This window comes from Humulus lupulus, chromosome 5 (genome assembly GCF_963169125.1).
Source record: "Humulus lupulus chromosome 5, drHumLupu1.1, whole genome shotgun sequence".
In the NCBI taxonomy this organism is placed as follows: domain Eukaryota; kingdom Viridiplantae; phylum Streptophyta; class Magnoliopsida; order Rosales; family Cannabaceae; genus Humulus; species Humulus lupulus.
The window spans coordinates 230951934-230971968 of NC_084797.1; the positions used below are offsets into that span (position 1 = coordinate 230951934).

Here is a 20035-nt window from a genome sequence, read left to right on the forward strand (position 1 = left end):
TCCGAGTAGCCTCAACAATCAACATATTATTTCCTATCAAACATATCATGATATTCTAAACTTGAGATTTATAAAACAAGTTATGAAAATGAAATTTTACCTGTAACAATAATTGTAAATGATATATAATAATACATCTATATTTCTATTATCTTTTACTCTCAGAAAAGAGCTATTCTTCAAATATGTTTCCAAGTACTTCATGTTTTCAGATACCCTTCTAACAAGTAACAACCTTCAAATACCAAAGAAGGGTTTTTTTTAGTGGACATTAAAAATTAAAATGAAGCTTTGTAATAGTTGCTTTGAAGTGAGTGATGCATTCATCATATGATATCAAAAGGTTTTATCATCTTTCAACTTTGAGTTGAGTGTGTATGTGATCCTCTATTTCCTCATATCTTGTCATTTTAAGTATCCTCTATCTGTCTCTCTTTCTTTTCTCCTCTTGTGCTTCCCTATATTGTCATCAAAATGCTGCACGACACTTGAACTCCAAACACGCCCATGCTTGTCTTTTTCTTTGTGAACATGATGAAGATGGTAATTGTAATCTAATTCCCTCTCATGATGGTTGTGCTTGTGATCATTGTGAATGATTCGCCGCTTCCGCTGAACTCCATGCTTGTGATGTTTCAATTCTTTCCTGTGATGTTTCTGATCATGAATACGGTGATGATGCACATGAATTCTGTGTATTCTAGTATTCTGATCATCAGCAGAAAAATGATCTTCCCACCAATCATAGATTGGATCAAAGAAACCTTTCTGGTGTAAAAGCCACAGTAATACAAACACTGAAACTCAAAAGGAAATTGTTACCAAGTAATCCTTTTCAAAACTTAGAAGTCTAATTTTCTGGTGATAAAATAGTTTGTTTACCTGTTGGGAAGATTGCCAAAAGTAGTCCGAACATCACAATCCAACTCATGCATATGTATTGAACGTGGCATTTAAAGTCAAAAAAGCCATAGCATTTCTTTCTACCACACAAATGAAGATACATGTTAAGTCCTGGCAAAAATATGATGATGATAAAAGGAAAAACCTTGTTTATGACTAAAAAAGAAGGTGACACTTGAAGCTCTAGTAATTCACACAAAGTAAGATATGTATACCTGCAAGTTTGTCCAGTAATGAAATCTTTCAAATCCTTCCACAGTTCATTCCAGAGGCTTTCAATGGATTCGAAGAAACCATTTATGGTGTTCTTTGGTGGATGAAAGGGAGTACTCTGCACCATATTTATTACATAAAGTCATTCACAGAATCATACAAGCATCAGTTGCAAAATTTTTATATTATGTTCTTATCTCATGTTTGAAAAAACTAAAAGGCAAAGTTTAAAAGCTGCCATTATACCTGTGATCCATTGTCAAGTACAGTTGAAGTTGTAGAAAATTGGCACTCAGCTCTATCTACTTCATTATAATCAGAGTCCTTCAGTATAGCTGCATTTAAGTAAAAGTCATCAGTCTTAAGTCTCCTTCTTATTGCTACCTTAATCATTCTAAACACTGGTATAAGTCTTTACCTGCACAGAAATATTTTGCAGCTTGATCTGTTGAAGGGTAGAGTTTAAATGATCGGATCATTTCTTCTTTTGGCTTCATGATAAAATATTGTTCCTGTAGATAAGTATTCTTCATCAAAATATTTTCTGTGCAAATGAGGATACAAATTTTCAAAATATGCATACAAATTTCTATTAGAGTATACCTCCATGAGGATAACATCTCTTGAGCAATTAAACTGCAACACAGAAAATATTAGCCAATCATTACAATGAAAGTTATAATATAGTTCTTCAAAGAGACTTGATTCATTTGAGTTGAGTTTTAAGTAAAACACTGAATCTCAATGGCAGAATAGCCAATCACTTGGTACATCCTTCAAAATTTATTGACCATGTGTAAACAAGTAATAGTTCCTATATATCTAAATGAAAAACGTCAGTTTCCTATTAAAATATTATGTAGAGTAGGACAGAAAAAGACAATCGACATGGATACCGTTAAGCCATACGATGCTTCCAAATTGCCAGTGTTCTTAGTTGTGATTGTAGCAACCCCAAATTGAGAAAGGGCCTCAAATGTTGGTATATTGATGCTTATTATTTTTCCAGGACTCCTAAAAAAAGAGTCAGCAAACAAAATGAAACAAGAAAGAATAATTTAAGCATTTTGAGATTCCATCACTACTGAAATCAATCTCTACCAAACTTATATATATGTCAACATAACATTCAAGATCTTCCACTAGTATAAGAGATCACGTTCTTGAGAAAAAAAGGGAAAAAAAAACCCCAATAAAGAAATGAAAGACGTTAAATATTATAAACTAGCTTCTCCCATATGCAAAAGTATGACAAGTTGGCCTCCATTCCAAAATACATAGAAAATTTTATACATAATATTCTAGTATTTTATTTAGTTAATTTGTGGAAGAAAATGGTTTATAATAGATATGCTAATCCATTTTAAAAGTTTGATTATAAGCAGGCCAATCAATGATTTTATAATAAGTCATCCATACTTAAAAATATTAAAAGAAAAATCAACCTTTGATAAACATAATCTACATCATCAGCTCTTAATTCTATCAAGAGATTTGTATTGAGAACTTCAGTAACACCTATGGAAAATGAATGAGCCCCTGCATTCTGTCACAAAATAAATAAATAGGTTTAATAAATCACTTAAATAAAAACCTAAAGAACATGAGTATAGATTCTAAGACATAACTGGATGTTGGTTTATTCTTTCAAACCTTCCTTCAATACCATACAATGGCAACTGCTTTCTTCTAATTCTATTCCGGTCAGCCTGTGATTTACATTCAAGTTATCTTTCTTTATCAGCATATAGTTTATAAAACCTCAAACCAAGTCACATAGTGATGTAAATCAGAACATGAAACCATATATTTTTCCAACTTAATACATGCTAACCTCCCAAAAATTCCATAATTGATTATGCAGGCAACTCCAATAAGGTGAAGAACAGAAGTTTGGCTGCCCACTAAAAGCCTCATAACCAACACCAATTTTGTTACATTCAAGCCCATCTAAGGTAAATCTGAGTCTCTCAAGAAGCATCCACATAGAAAAGTTCTTTCCCAAATTCTGAATCGGATCAGAGCCACCCTTCCATAAAAATGAGAGACATCACCTCACATAATAATCATAACAAAACAACTGTTGTTCTATATTCAAATACATCAAGTAAGTGGATATTTCGTTTTATTTACTTACAAGTATAACAATGAAGTGCATGTGTACCTGTCTAGGAACTACAAGGTAGAAGTCCTCAAATGATGGTATACTTGTGTACCCAGAAAAATCTCCAATCAGATTAACTCTTAAAAAATTGTCATTGGATGAAACTGTTCTTTTTTCAGGACCTACAAACACTTCCTGGTAATATAATAAATGTCCAAACAGTCTTTCTCAGCTAGTCAAAACATGTGTTGCTAAGCAAAACTAAATGCAGTAAATCAAAGCAAACTTGTACATGAGAAAGGAATTTATGTTATTAAAAAACATACCGAAACTTTTGATCCTGTCTTCACCTGAATCTTAACACTGAATCCCAGTGATCGCTGACCAATACTAAAAACATGGAACCTAAATGGATTGAAAAATATCACTTATATAGTACTAATTAGTATGAAGCAAATTGTATCCAGATCTCTCAATGATCTCAACTGCAGCATGAATCAAGAAAAAGAAGGTAGTGCAAGGACCATACCAATCACCTGGGAAACGAACACAATGTGCTGTATTAGCCTTTCCCTTCATCCACTTGTCAACTAACGAGAGAAAAAAATAGAAAAGTCATTAATCTCGTGAAAATGAACTCAACAATGTTGAATCATAAGCAAAAGGGACTTACAAACATTTCCACAAGATGAAGGCATCCGGCGCTGGGGTCCACAAGGACAACAGATTGGCTGCAGACAGAGGAAAGAAGAAAGGCTCAAACCATATAAAATACAATTGAAGTTCTAAAACAAAAATGAAATCAGATATGTTAGAACTGTCACCGCAGTATGCTCCATTATGTGACCACTTTCATCCCTTAACCTACAACAAATTAAACAAGCCAACCAGTTAACATTTGACAGTTCTAGTGAATAATGACCTCTTCATCCGTGGAAAAGGAAAAAGAAATACAACTTTGGCATATTTCTAACTCAAAAGTAACAACTACTAAGCCACCAGGCAGATACTTTGGCAGCTTCTAATACATTCATTGACCACAAAGGTGTGCACACCTGGCAGTTTTTAAGCGGATAAAGAAAATTCAGGAGCAACAATGAAAAGATTTTAGCAGTCAAGTTTGGAGAAAGATCAATCACTTGCTTACCTCTCGCATATCTTCACGACTTTTGCACTAGCTTCTGGCTCACATTTGCGTGTCTTAACATAATACTCTTCCGGTTTATATGACACGTCCTGGAAAAATGAGCGGTTGCTATTAAATTTCACACACATCGATTAAATCACAAAGTCCAATACCAAACAGAACATCCCAAGTATACGAATAGGTTGAAAAGAAATAAATTCAAAATGTTAAGATTCATACAAGTTCCAACTCAAAACTAATTGGTAAGATTTCCACATCTTTTGTGGGGCTCTTATAATTTCACTCTCAGAACCAAATAATCGAACACATGATTATCATCATTGACACCACTAAAACTCACTATCAAAATGGTATTTAGTACAAGTGTCAACAAGAAAGCTGACTTACTCGAATGTATGTAAGCTCATAAATGGCATAAGCAGCAGATTTGTTGACTGTCAAAACCGGTGGTATTCTCAAAGTTTGCATCTTTTGAGTTGAATTCTCTTCCACTTCTACTATTTCAGCCACAATTGATGCCTCTCCCCCACTCTATTATTACACACACCAACATATATAAATACATATATGACGAAAATATCTGTTGAATAAGACTGATCCCACTTCAATTTTTTTCACTAAATAACTATAATCTACCAAGGTAAGTTTTTTAAACCAATTGAATATATCTTTAAACACAGTCGTTTTCCACTCCAACAAGCACGTGAAATGTAATGAAATAAAGTATGAAAAAAAGAGTGACTTTACCGAACCACTTGGAACAGCCATGTTAAGAACAATCTTCTTGGTGCAATTCAAGTTATCAGAGCCAGAATTCTTCTCACATTTCTCGAGTTTCGACTTGGAAAGAATCTGAACCCCAAACGTAATTTGGCCTCCAAGAAATCCCAGAAACCAAATCACTAACAACACACGATTATGTTGTAATAATGCAAACCCATTTCGGATTCTCATTTCTTTTTCCCTTTGATTTTTTGATGAGTCAATTTAAGGGATGAAGAAAAAAAGCAGAGCACGGTTTTGGCGGCTTAGAAGTTGATACCTTCAAAAAACTGTCACTAACGGTTCCTTCTCCCTTTCAAAATATAATGATGAAATATATATCTCTTTAAGTATATACAGTACAAGAATAGATATTTAATATCTATTGATACAAATTTAAATGTTATAAAATATTATAATATTATAATAATACATAATCTTAATTTTTTTACTAATTATATTAATATGAATTTAAATATTATCAAATATTATTATAATAAGTATTAAGGACGGATCGACACATTATTAGCAGTAGACTGTCCGCTGCTAATACGTAATAGTGGCGGGTCCGACACTAGAAAATTGTGTTTAAAAAGGTTGAATATAGTTATAAATTAGTTAAATATAGAAATTGATAATTATATTTAATAAAAGTTTGATCAATTAGTAATAAATAATAAATTCTTTTAAGAAAAATTATTAATTTGTTTATTAAATAATATTATCTAATACTAGTATTAAATTATTTGAATATAGAAATTGATAATTTTATTTAATAAAAGTTTTAAAAATTAATAATGGTTAATTAAATAAATAATAAATTATTTTTAAAAATTATTATTTTGTTTATTAAATAACATTATCCAATATTAACTAGTATTAAATTATTTGAATATAGAAATTGATAATTTTATTTAATAAAAGTTTTAAAAATTAATAATGATTAATTAAATAAATAATAAATTATTTTAAGAAAAAATAGTAATTTGTTTATAAATAACATTATCTAATAAAACATCATAAACTAACATAAGATTTCAAAAATGATAACAAAATTATTTTGTGATCCATTCTTATTCACATTACTAAAACTCACACACTCTTATAACACTTTAGATGGCGATTGACAAGACTTGGACAACATTAAGAAATCGTATTTGTCAAGAATATTAGAATGGTCTACAATATTTTTTGACAATGGCCTCGGAACATAAGGATTCTCATGGAAGAATTAGGTGTCCATGTGTCAAATGCATAAATAATAGGCTTGAAATTTTACCTGTTGTCGAAGCACACGTATTCGATAAGGGTTTTTATCAAGGTTATGAGAGGTGAATTTATCATGGGGAAATGGAACTAGATGTTGTTGATGAGGATGAAGTTGACGAGATGATTCCCATAGTGGAGGACTTCCTCTTACCAACAACTGAGCAAGTAGACAATAATTACGGCGCGAGTCAGTATTACGACGAGTTGTTTGAGGAGATTGAAGGTGAGTTGTATCCTGGTTGTGATTGGATTTCTTCCCTTAACTTTTTAGCTAAGCTATTACATTTGAAAGTTAGAGGGAAGATTCCTAACAACATATTTGATGAATTATTGAAGATGTTAAAGCTTTCCTTTTCGAAGGAAAATAAAATTCCATCAACGTACTACGAGGCTAAAAAAAGATTGAAGAAATTAGGGTTGGGATACGAGTCGATTCATGTGTGCCAATATGATTGCTGCCTATTTTACAAAAAGCATGCAAATAAAGAGGAATGTCCAGTTTGTGGAAGTAGTCAATAGGTTACTTTTGAAAAAACTAAAGGAAAAAAGGTGCTGCATAAGGTGATGCGTTACTTTCCATTAGTACCCTGGTTGAAAAGACTATACAGTTCAAGGCTTACAGCGAAGGACATGCTATGGCACCACATTGGGAAATCGAAAGATGATGGGGTGATGTAACGACCCGAATTTGCTAATCAGGCTTAGGGCCTTGATTAGTGTGCCTGGAGGGCAATAAGTGGATTAATTTGCTTATATGTGAATTTATGTGTATATATAATTATGATGCATGTTTAATTGAGTTAAATGTGCATGTGGGCCCCGTCTGGATATTGGGGGCATAAATGTGATAAATGAAATATATGTTGTATATGTATGTGAAATGTTTGTGCAGCACGATCCGAGACAGTCCTGAGGAGCGGTTAGCCAGAGAGTCACAACGGGGTTGAAATTCGGACTCGGGGCAGTCAAGGGGTAACTCGGGTATTAGTTGGACTATGGGATTATCGGGACATGGAAATAAATATTTGGAGATATATTTGAGGAGAGAATGTCTAGGTGGGAATATTTGGGGAATTTACCATTTTTTCCCTCGGGGGCGTTTTGGTACCCCGAGCCTTGAGGTAACCTTTGGACTTAAGTTATATAAAACAAATTAATGAAGGAACAGTTTAGAAACCTTGAGAAACCGACCCATACTCTCCTAAGAACTGAAGTTAGTTTTTACTCTTCTATCTCTTACACTCTCTAAGGTGGAACTCAAGAGGAAACTTAAAGAAATTATCAAGGAATTGAAGGGATATCAACTGGGATGCTTTAGGAGCTTGAAGCTTTGGGATTGAGGATCAAAATTCTGGGATTAAGCTCAGCAAGGTAAGATCTAAACACTAAGGTTTGGTCTTTAATTTTCTGCTGGTTTTAGAGGATTGCATGTAGCTAAGCTATCTTAATCTTTGGGTGTTTTAGCTAAGCTTTGGAGTACACTTTGGTGAGGTTTTGATGTTGTTTCTGTGCTGGATTATATGTATTTAATACCTGGGTTAGATAGGTGAGTTTTGGTGAGGGTTGGCTTGAAGAAAAGATGGGAAATTGATGAAGAATTCTGGGTTCAGCGAGGAGCGTCGCGGCCCTAGGAGGGGTGTGCCGCGGCCCGCATGCGCGCGCAGCCATGGGAGGCTGAGGGAGTTCGAGCGCGTCGCGGCCCGCGTGCTGATTAGTGGAGAGCTAGCCTCTGTTTTGAGGCTAGCCGCGGCTCTAGGGGGAGGGGCCGCGGCCCTTAGTGTCATTGAGGATTCTAATGATATTTTTGACTTGGGAACTTAAAGGGTAAGGTTCGGGATGAATTTTATCAACCGGAGTGATAGAATTCAAGGTCCCGGAGGTTAGGGTTATGGTTTGAGGTTATTTGTTGAGTTAGAACTTGATGGTTGGATATTGTTTTGTGTTGTGACTAGGAGTTCGGCGAGGCTCACGTTAGAGGACTGTGCTCGGGATATCGGAGCTCAGAAAGCTCGGAACTCAGGTAAGAGAACCTTGTTCCCATAGAGCTTGTGTGCAGGGCTGAGCCCAATGTGTTTGAATGAACTGATATGCAGGGCTGAGCCCAGTGTGATTGTATGGATTGGTATGCAGGGCCGAGCCCAATATGTTAGAACTGTGGGGCGTAACCCCTTATCTGTTTATGCTAGAATGTCATGCTTGCTTGCTATGGTTTGTGAGTTATAACGTGAATGGTCGGCTTGAGCCGGAAACGGTGTAGACCGAGAACGGCGGAGGGCCGGGAACGGCGTTGGGCACATTGAGTGCGAGGCCGAGAACGGCAAGGGACCGGGAGCAGCGCTGAGCACGTGGAGTGCGAGTTGCTAGGGCGGGTCCCTAGAAGGATACCTGGGATATCCTCACGGCATGGTCCGCGAGCCCAGGGCTCGATAAATGCCTGGGACGGCTAGGTCGTACGTGTTTAGCCATTGGTGGCATGTTTATATGTTTGATGTATGTGTTGCATATGTTATCTGCTTGTGGGTTCTCTTGCTGGGCTTCGGCTCACAGATGCTCTGTGGTGCAGGTAAAGGGTACAGAGGTGATCAACCAACCATGAGTACAGCAGGCGTGAGGCGGCGTGTACATGTTTGGCCAGCCTGGCCGCCACGGCCAGAGGTTTTTGGGAGATGCTTGTAGATAAACTCTGATTTTGTCGTCTAGTCGACTTGGTTTAATTAATATGTTGTAAACATTTCTAAACTGTATTTTGGGGATCCCAAGTGTAAATCTTTTGTGGTTTTCTATGGAAATTAATATTTTTAAGGTTTTCTCTCTGTTTATAGCTTAATTACACTGTTTGGTCTAAAACCTCGATTAGCGAGATGAAAGCACATTTCTAAACTCACTTAGTAACGGCTCTAAGGAGGTAGGGCGTTACAGGTGATGCGACACCCGGTGGATGGGACGGTGTGGAAGAACTTTGATGCCAATCATCATGCTTTTGCAAGTGATCCTAGGAATGTTCGTTTAGGCTTAGTTGCTGATAGATATAATCCATTTGGCAACATGAACCTAGCATACAGCATGTGGTCTGTGGTGTTGGCGAACTATAATCTTCCACCTTGGTTGTGTATGAAAGACAATAATTTCATGTTGACCATCCTTATTCCTGGTCCAAAATCACCAGGTAAGGACATAGATGTATTTCTAAGACTATTGGTGGATGAGTTGAAGGAGTTGTGGGTTAACGGAGTTGTTACGAAAGATAGTATGACCAACACTATGTTCAAGCTGCGCGCAGCCATTTTATGGACAGTTAATGATTTTCCAGCTCGAAGTAGTTTGTCTAGATGGAGTGGTCAGGGATACAAAGCTTGTCTCACGTGTAATGAAGACATCTTCCATTCGAGTGATCGGTAAGACATCTTATGTTGGTCACAGAAGATTCTTGCCACCACACATCGAATTAGAAGGGACACTAAGTTTGACGACCAAATTGAGGGAAGACATCCTCCGAGACGATTTACTTGTGAGGAAATATTAGAACAAGTGAACAACCTTCCACCCCAAGTTCCGGGAAAACACTTGCAGTTTGGAGGTGTGAAATGCAGAAGAGTTGCAGAAGACAGAAATTGGAGGGAAAAAAGCATCTTCTACGAGCTTGATTATTGGTGTACAAATATTTTAAAACATAACATTGATGTCATGCATGTCGAAAAAAATGTGTCTGATAGTCTCCTCGGCACAATCTTGGACAATGATAAGTCTAAGGACACCACTAATGCAATATATGATTTGAAGAAGATGGGAGTAAGGGAATCATTGTGGATTTATGAAGATGAGAATGGAAAGTTGATGAAGCCGCATGCTCCTTACGTGTTAAATCCTGCTCAGACACAACAATTTGTCAATGTATTAAAGAAGTGAAATTTCCAGATGGCTTTTGTTCAAATTTGAACAAAAAAGTAATAGAGAATGAAACAAATATCCTTGGGTTGAAATCTCACGACTGTCATGTTATAATGCAACGATTACTGTCAGTGGGTGTTCGCAAGTTTCTCCCAAAAGATATATCGATCACCATTTCTGAACTGCACAATTTTTTCAAGCAAGTATGTTCGAGGACTATAAATATTAAAGATATGGAGGAAGCACAAAAATACCTTATTCTGATATTGTGCAAGATGGAGTTGATTTTTCCTCCTGCTTTTTTTTATATAATGATTCAGTTGGTCTTACATTTGCCGGAAGAAGCGATTTTGGGTGGACCGGTATTTATGAGGTAGATGTATCATTTTGAAAGGTACATGAAAAAATTGAAGAACTACGTGGGAAATAAAGCTCGTCTTGAAGGGTCGATAGCTGAAGGCTATGTTGCAGATGAGGCTTTGACATTTTGTTCGATGTATTTCAAAGGGGTTGAAACAAAATTTAACCGTCTTGATCGCAATGAAGATGAGGTGTATGTCCCACGACACCTTTCTGTGTTTCAATCTCAATGTCGTCCTCTAACAAAGGGAACTTTCAAGCCTCTCGACCGCGCGACTCGTGAAATGGCTGAATGGTTCATACTTGACAATTCTCCCAAAATTCAGGATTACTTAGACCCGAAATTCAGGATTACTTAGAGTAATTTTGTTCCCGTTAAAGTGAAATTTATGTTCATTCCAAATTGTTTTATCTAATATAGTAAAACTATTCAAATTTACAGCGAACACCTAGAAGAGATCAAATTGAAATACCCAAATGGTGATCATAATTTTTTACACAAGAAAAATTTTCGCCATTGGTTTCATAAGAAGGTAAAAATGAGATTATTTTTAAACCTTCATTTTTGTAATGATATTTTTGTCATTCTAATATAGGTTTATTAATTTATTTAGATGTATGAGTTGCACAAGCTTGGATCTTTAGAGAATGGTGATGAGTTGCTAGTTTTAGCATCTGGGTCAGATCACTTGGCAACCTACTACGAAGGTTGTATAGTGAACGGTGTTCGATTTATCGCATACGACCGAGATCAAAAGCGCACCACACAGAATAGTAGAGTGACTGTTGCCAAAACAGAAGGTTTTAACTATTATGTCACGCTTCAAGAAGTACTGGTGTTATCTTTCACTGGTGCATATTCAGTGGCATTGTTTCAGTGCAAATGGTTTAACACTGATCCAAGCAAGAAGAAAACAATCACTGAAAATAATATCACTAGTATAAACGTCAGTGGCGAATGGTACAAAGATGAGCCGTATATACTTGTTAGTCAAGCTAAGCAAGTATTCTATCTCGATGATCTACTTAGAGGTCGACACTGGAAAATTGTTGAGGATTGTCAATCATCGTCAAATTTGGGACATCGAGGACGATGAAGCTGATGTTGATGTTGTACATGACACAAGCTCATCAAATTTTGTGTTGACCGTGGATCTCGGTTAGTTGGTTATGGAATCTCATCAACCTGCAACATATATTGGTACTATACAAAATTCACCTACTGATCAATTGATGATAATTTCATAAATGACGACTTAGGAGAAGAAGAAGTCGATGAAGAAGATGAATTTCTAGTTGATCTTTGTGAAGATGATGTTAATCATGTGTCTCCGATTGATGTCAATTTAATTAATGATGAAAGTGATAGTGATTATTCTACATAGTTTTTTATATTTTTGTAATAAAGACAATCATTTAAAATATAATAGATAAGACTTGTAATCATTTTGTTCATTTCCATTGGTGATATTTGATACTAACTAATAATCTAAAACTAACTAATAAATTTTGTTCTTAAGTACAATGTCAGCTGATATAGCTGCCTCTCACGATGGAGATGGTGGTGGTCTAGACCGGTCAGATCCTAGTAGAGTACCCTCTTCCTGCGAGTCAGGTTAATAATAATTTTCAAATTTTGTTCATAGCTTGAAAGTCAAGCTCAACGAATGTTTAATATATGTTAATATTTCAAATTTTGGTGATGGTTGAAAATGTGGATAGCTGAACTGCCGAAAAGAAAGGGTCGTGGCCTGGCTAATAACACACCACTTGAAATTCGAAGGCGGAATGCCGGGAAACCACTAGATCTTCAGCTTGATCCTAGGACGGACAAAGTGGTTGGCTTGGAGGACCAAGCTTTTGTCCGCGAGATAGGCCTCCAAGTCACCTTGTTCTTGCCAGGACATTACTTGGATTTTGCTAATGTACCTCAACAATTTAATGATCAAGTCATACAAAAGATGAAGGTAAAAAATTAGAACAAGTCTTATGGTCTAAATTTTTTATTATAATCATTTACAAACTAAACTAACGTGTTATTTTTTTAATGTAGCATTTTTATAATGTTGATGGTCATCCAGAACTCGAGAGAGTTATGAAAACTATCTATACAGAGATGCGCAAAAGATATTTTGAGAGAAAGAACATCAGACATACTCACTTCAAAAAATATTACTCTAAGCCAGAAGATTTGGAGAGTGTTCTCATTTCCCCACCTGACCATTGCACCAAGGAGAGTTGGAAAGATATTGTTCAGTTGTTTTTTAGCCCAAAATTTATTGCGCGATCCAAGAAAAACAGAAAAGAAATGAAGTATGCATTGACGCAAGACACAAAATTGTTGGCAGCTAAGCGTCACCAATTTGTAAGTAAAAATATTAATTTAATTTAACAAAATTATACATTCTAACATATTATCTCTACATTTGTATAAGCGAACCCTAATGAGCATGTTATTGATACTTGGAAAGATAGCCATTTGAGAAGATCGACAAAAGTTTTTGTCAACGACATAGCTCGAGAAACTTTTGTAAGTTTAAACTTTTCTGTTATTATTTTCATTAAACAATGTTACTGTTGTGTTTCTTACACTTTTCATGAACAGGAAAAAATGACGGAAGAGCTTGAGAGGGCACGGCTTCAAAGCCAGTCTCTAGGACCGACGGAGGGATCTAAAACTGGATCTGCTACTGATTCCTTGTCGATCGATCAGTATGAGATTATGAGTAAAGTACTTGGGGAGAGGTTTGACTTTCAAAGAGGAGTCAGTTACAGTAAAGGGAAAGGGAAAAAAATCAGCTTCCAGCTCCACAAGTCAAAGTCAGTCACAAGCCCAACCTGCTCATACGCCTCAAGAAGACATGGCTACTATGGCAGAGATGATGAAGTCAATGCGTGAAGAGATTCGGATGTTGAGATATCAACAAGGTCCATCTGGTAACCCTCAGCATACTAGTTCACAAACTAAGTCGCGGCTCGACAGCCTTCTGCAACGGTATTTACCATCACAACCTAAATGTGGTATATCTTCTCAAAGTCCACCTCTTTGGTCGATGCCACAACAACAACAACAACAACAACAACATTTTCATCCACCTCAACAGAATTCTCCTAACATGTATGTGTTGGATTAGCTTATACAGGATCTTTATTTATTTTAATGTATATCTAATATTAAACAAATTAATACGAGATAGCCTAAAACATGTTTCTAAAATTGAATTCAAGAGAAACAAATAATAGAATACTTACAGTATACGCAGCGGAATTAAAGAGTCCTTCCTTCAGTTTCTCTATCTCTTGTATCCTCTCTGTCGTAGAGTATTATCAAGAAACTGAACCGATCTTATATTTTCTTCACAATCTTCCAATGTATCCTTAGAACCACCTAGACTAGTGTGGGAAATTCTCAACACATGAGATAGATATAAAGAGAAGAAGAGAAAATAACAAAGTGGCTTAGAAAATGACTTGTGTTTAGAGAGAATCTAAAACTATCAGAAAATCTGACTTGTGACTTATCAAACTTCTCTCTAAGCACTCATTTTATAGACTCAATTATGCCATTTAATTTAATTAAAAAATCAATAAAATAATAGCCATTTTGAAGCCCTAGGTCAAAATTATCATGGGCTATAGGCCCGTGAAATTTCTCATTTGATTATAAGCCCATTGGACTCAAAATAAAGGCCTGTATTATTTTCTATTGATTTAATTAATTAAATAATTATTTAAATCCTTTATCAAATTAATTATTAATAATTTGAACCTTGATTTAAACTTATTTATTAATTTAGATACCAATTTATCTTAATTAATAAATCTGCCATAATTTCTCTTTTCTTCTCAAAATTACACAACTCTGTGAAACTATCCAAAATTGACCTGGTCAACTTTGATAATTCTATTTGATGATTAAATCAATTAATTGAGACTATCTAGATGATTTTATCCAAGGTACAATGGGGACCATGAGCCTGTGAAATCAAGCTCCAATAAGCTATCATAAATCTAACAAATAAATTTACTAACTTATTAAGTCCTCGTGACTCCACTATAGACTCGGAATAGCACTCTTGAATTCATAGAACGCTCTATAACAAATTTAGATACGCTATTAATTATCCATTGTTACAACCATAATTGTCACTCAATCCTCTATAGACAGTCTACAATGAGACAGGACTAAAATACCGTTTTACCCCTCATTGTATTTTATCCTTAAAACACTTAGTTCCTTGTAAATGATATTTCAGTAAACTAATTTAATTACTGAAATGAGATCTCTATCATTTAACACCTTGAACCAAACTAAAAGGAAACCATCATTTCACTTCTTCATAAGAAGTTATAGATGTTCATATCTATGATTAGCATTCCCACTCAATTATACTACCGAGTTCCCAAGATGTAAGTATGGGCTAGTCCGTAGGGTAAGCTGGTAACGAGCAAGTTAAAGAACTCAAATAATACAATCAGTTAGAATACTAACCACTCAGAATTGAGATTGAATTGACCTATGGTCAACTATATGATATGACTAGAATAGATAATAACGGTATGTTTACTTATCTTATCAACTGTCAATATCGGTCCAGTCCGATGTAACAAATACATCCGATCTTATCTACTTTGCTAATGTTCTGGAAAGAACATAACACTGTAATGTGTAAGTAGATCATATCGTAGATTGGCAAGTCAGTGTAAATCCTATGCACTGACTAATCTTAGGACTAACTTATTTTGAACATATAATCATATTTATATTCCACTGTGATTACGTCACTATAAATAAGATTAGCTATATGCTCGAGATTTAATAGAAGTTTATATTAAACAAATAATCATGAAAATAAAACATGTGAGCAAAGTGATTGACCAAGTCAAAAAATTGATTTCTATTCTTTTATTGATAATAAAATGAGATTACAAAGAATTTGAGTTTTAATTAGGGCATAAAACCCCAACAAACTCCCACTTGCACTAATTGAAACTAATGCCTTAATTCTACTAATCCCATTTCCTTGATATGCTTATCAAATGTAGCTTCTGGTAGTGTCTTTGTAAACGGATCCGCAAGATTGTCTTCAATTGCAATCTTCATAACCTTCACATCTCCCCTGGCCACATATTCTCGAATAATGTGATACTTCCTTTCTATATGCTTACTCCTCTTGTGACTTCGAGGTTCTTTCGAGTTGGCTATCGCTCCTGTATTGTCACAAAACAACACAAGCGGTTTATCCATTTCTGGAATAACACCAAAATCCGAATAGAACTTCTTTAGCCAGACTATTTCCTTAGCTGCTTCTGACGCGACTATGTACTCAGCCTCCATGGTGGAATCTGAGATTCCAGACTGCTTTATGCTTCTCCAAATCACAGCTCCACCCCCAAGAGTAAACACCATTCCAGAAGTAGACTTTCTGTCATCGACATCAGTTTGAAAATCTGAATCGGTGTAGCCTACAGGGTTCAGAACACCACCCTTGTAGACTAACATATAATCCCTAGTCCATCTCAAATACTTCAGGATATGCTTAACTGCTATCCAATGTTCCGGTCCTGGGTTTGACTGATACCTGCTCACTACTCCCACTACATAGCAGATATCTGGTCTATTACACAACATGGCATACATCAGACTTCCAACTGCAGATGCGTAAGGAACTTTTCTCATTGCATCTTCCTCTTCAGGAGTCTGGGGAGACTACTTCTTTGAAAGATGAATTCCATGGCGGGACGGTAGACGCCCTTTCTTGGAATTTGTCATTGAGAAACGTTCAAGCACTTTATCAATGTAAGCTGCTTGAGATAGAGCTAAAAGTTTGTTCTTTCTATTCCTGATGATCTGGATACCTAGAACATAACTTGCTTCACCCAAATCCTTCATCTAAAATTGAGTGCTTAGCCAATTCTTCACATCTGATAATTTATTAACATTGTTTCCAATGAGTAAGATATCATCTACATAAAGAACCAGGAATACCACTATTTGATTTGCCTTCAGTTGGTAAACACAGGGCTCATCAATATTTTGTTCAAAGCCATAGGTTTTGATTATTTCATCAAACCTAAGATTCCAGGAACGAGAAGCTTGCTTAAGTCCATAGATGGACCTATTCAACTTGCAAACTTTTCCTTCTTGTCCAGATACTTTAAATCCTTCTGGCTGATCCATATAAATGACTTCGTCAAGCTTTCCATTAAGAAAAGTTGTATTGACGTCCATTTGCCAGATCTCATAGTCGAGAGCGGCTGCTATGGATAGGAGGATGCGAATGGATTTAAGCATGGCTACTGAACTAAAAGTTTCCTCGTAGTCCACGCCTTCTCTTTGGGTATAACCATTTGCCACTAATCGAGCTTTATAAGTCTCGATATTTCCATCAACACCTCGTTTCTTCTTGTAGATCCACTTGCACCCAATGGACCTAAAGTCACTAGGTGCTTCCACAAGATCCCAAACGGGATTTGAGTACATGGACTCCATTTCCTGTTTCATGGCTTCGAGCCATAGTTCCTTTTCAGGGCTAGCCATTGCCTGTTTGAAAGACAATGGATCATCATCACTAGTGTCACCAACAACCATATTGGTTTCACCATCCAAACCATAGCGAATTGGGTTCCTAGAAACCCTCCCACTACGACGAGGCTCCGTGACTGTTTGCTCAGGAACAGTGGTACTATCTTCATTTAAATCGACTTGCGTCGATTGTACATGAAGAGTGGGAATTTCATCATCGACTTGCGTTGATGACGATGAAACATTGGTTGGAGTCAATTCTTTAACCATCTCCTTTAAAACTACTTTGCTGCGAGGTTTAAAGTTTTGAACATATTCATTTTCCAGAAAAGTAGCATTTGTAGAAGTAAACACTTTCTTTTCTGAATGACTATAGAAAAGTCCACCCCGAGTACCTTTAGGATAGCCAACAAACATGCAAACTTCAGTTCACAGTTCTAGCTTTCCCTCCTTTTTCCTCAGGACGTGAGCGGGACACCCCCAGATTCTATAATGGCGTAAACTAGGTTCACGACCATTCTGGCGTTCTAAAGGTGTTTTGGGGATTGATTTTGACGGCACGACATTGAGAATGTCATTCGCGGTTTCAATTGCATGTCCCCAGAACGAAGTTAGTAGAGTTGAGTAACTAAGCATGCATCTAACCATTTCCAATAAAGTTCTGTTCCGGCATTCCGCTTCAACATTTTGTTGCGGAGTACCTGGGGTAGTAAGTTGGGATAAAATCTCAAGTTCAGTTAAATGATCTTGGAACTGCATATCCAAATATTCTCCACCCCTATCAGATCGCAAGATCTTTAACATTTTACCTAATTGGTTCTGAGCCATTGCTAGGAATTCCTGAAACTTTGAAAATGTTTCTGATTTCCTATGCATTAGGTAAAGACATGAGTATCTAGAGTAATCGTCAATGAAAGTGACGAAATACTCAAAACAACCCCTGGCTTGTACATTCAAAGGTCCACAAACATCTGAATGCACAAAGCCAAGTGGTTCTTTGGCCCTATCACCCTTTGTAGAGAATGGACGCTTGGTCAGTTTTCCTTCTAGACAAGATTCACAGACAGGTAATTCACCTAAGGTGAGTTCCCTCAAAGGTTCGTCCTTTGTAAGTCTTTGAATCCTATCATAGCCAATGTGACCTAGTCTCAAGTGCCATAAATATGTCATATTATTGTTATCGGTCTTTTGACGTTTATTGGTCCTAGGTTTAGCTACTTTGAATAATTCATTATTAAGAGCGAGGGGTTCGTTAGGTCGCATAATATAAAGCCCATTTTCCAAACATGCAATACACAATTGTGATCCATTGAAAGAAATAGATATATTAAAACTCGTGAAAGTCATAACAAATTGTTCTAATTGCAACATGGAAATTGAAATTAAATTTCTACTAAAATCCGGAATAAAAAATTAAAAATTTATTTCCGATTCAGACGAGCTCTTCCTCTAGCTTGGACTGCAACGAACGCTCCGTTCCCAACTCTAAGCTTTAAGTCGCCTTCGTTCACTTCCTCCCACGATTCAAGAAGCTTTGTTTTTATCTGCTAGAAACTTGGGGCAATATTGTTTCCAATGCCCCTTCTCTTTGCAGTGAAAACATTTACCTTTACCTTTCTTGTTTTTCTTGTTTTTCCCCTTAGGCGTCTGTGCACTTGGTTGTGCACTCGCCTTTGTAGCCTTTGCAGGCTTGGGGTTGTTGTTTTGCCCACCTTTCCTCTTGTTTCCAGCTTTCGAAGGCGAAGCTTGGTTAGCTTCAGCCTTAGCTAGATGAGCAGCAACATCAGTAGTCTTATTTTCACCTCCTTTACTAGGTCCACCCATGACAAGTTCAAAAATCTGAAGCTCATTCATGAGCTGCATCAGACCATAGTTGAGTTGATCACGAACGTGCAGACACGGTGCCATCCGAGAATTCACGGTTCCATCACGTACGTGTGGAGACGGTGTTATCCAAGCATTTACGACGCTATCAAGAACGTGCGGAGACGATGCTCGTTCTGGGGATTCCTCAATCATGACGAACTCGGAGTTGTCACCAATAAACTTTATGTTGATATTCTGCTTCCAATTATGGAAGTTTTCTCCGGAGAGTTTCTCCATCGAAAGTTGAGAAAGGATGGGATTAGACACTACTTAACTTAAAACTACAAATTATCAACAAAATAGAAATCAATCATATTTACTCAATAAAACTTCTATTCACACAAATTTCAAGAAATAGCACAACATATACCAAAAATATGTAAGATATGAGAAAAAATACCAAAAACAATCATATCTCTATTTCTTTAGGTTTTTAACTAATCTATGATATCCTTGTCCCGGTTGGCGAGAGTCAAAAATACCACTAGTTAAATAGAGTTGTAAACTCATTTAATAATGGACACCACTATTAACAACCTACTATTCGATCAAAATAAGAAAACAAAATCTCTTATTTTATGAGCTAGACTCACGGTTTCAATAATCATAGATTTAGTTCTAGTAGTCACCGTAGGGGTGAGTCTAGAAGAATTTGACCTATAATTATCTATCTTTCGAAATCTTACCTTGTCAAAATAGCTAATGAACACCTTCCGTAGGGGGGCGAATCAAAGCGCCTCGAGGCCCCATTAAGCTATTGACTATGTTAAACCAACGGTGGAGATCGAATAAAATTCTTAAAATAAGCTCATTATAAAATTAAAAATAGTATTTTTATTATTTATTTTTAGAAAATTAATGACTATGGTTTTCCCAAAAAAAAAATTAAACAGATTAAAATTTTTAAAACCAAAGTCCTATAATTTCTTATTAATTCTAAAGTGTCACCATGAAACAAATTCAATTAATTTAGAATTAATTTATTGCTAATCAATAT

The 20035-nt window shown here is 36.1% G+C and overlaps 1 protein-coding gene across 1 annotated transcript; it reads right to left on the reverse strand.

Annotated features, from left to right (window-relative positions):
* Positions 1–119: 119 nt before the first annotated feature.
* On the reverse strand, positions 120–5351 carry LOC133778339 (protein HAPLESS 2). Its single transcript, XM_062218229.1, has 18 exons — positions 5115–5351; positions 4755–4898; positions 4368–4456; positions 4045–4084; positions 3894–3951; positions 3750–3810; positions 3547–3625; positions 3281–3415; positions 2951–3145; positions 2745–2825; positions 2562–2662; positions 2013–2130; positions 1720–1752; positions 1535–1628; positions 1363–1451; positions 1119–1234; positions 883–983; positions 120–797 (listed from the first exon to the last, which is right to left on the reverse strand). Exons 1-18 carry the CDS (start codon positions 5319–5321, stop codon positions 406–408), a joined length of 2133 nt encoding a protein of 710 aa, XP_062074213.1. The 5' UTR covers positions 5322–5351; the 3' UTR covers positions 120–405.
* Between the last annotated feature and the right edge of the window lie 14684 nt (positions 5352–20035).

Coding starts and splice junctions, on each gene's coding strand:
- LOC133778339 (XM_062218229.1), bottom strand. CDS start 5,321: ATGAGAATCCGAAATGGGTTTGCATTATTACAACATAATCGTGTGTTG. Junction 3,626..3,749: donor GTTCGTTTCCCAGGTGATTG/GTATGGTCCTTG, acceptor CAATCCATTTAG/GTTCCATGTTTTTAGTATTG. Junction 3,146..3,280: donor ACCTTGTAGTTCCTAGACAG/GTACACATGCAC, acceptor TTTTTATGGAAG/GGTGGCTCTGATCCGATTCA.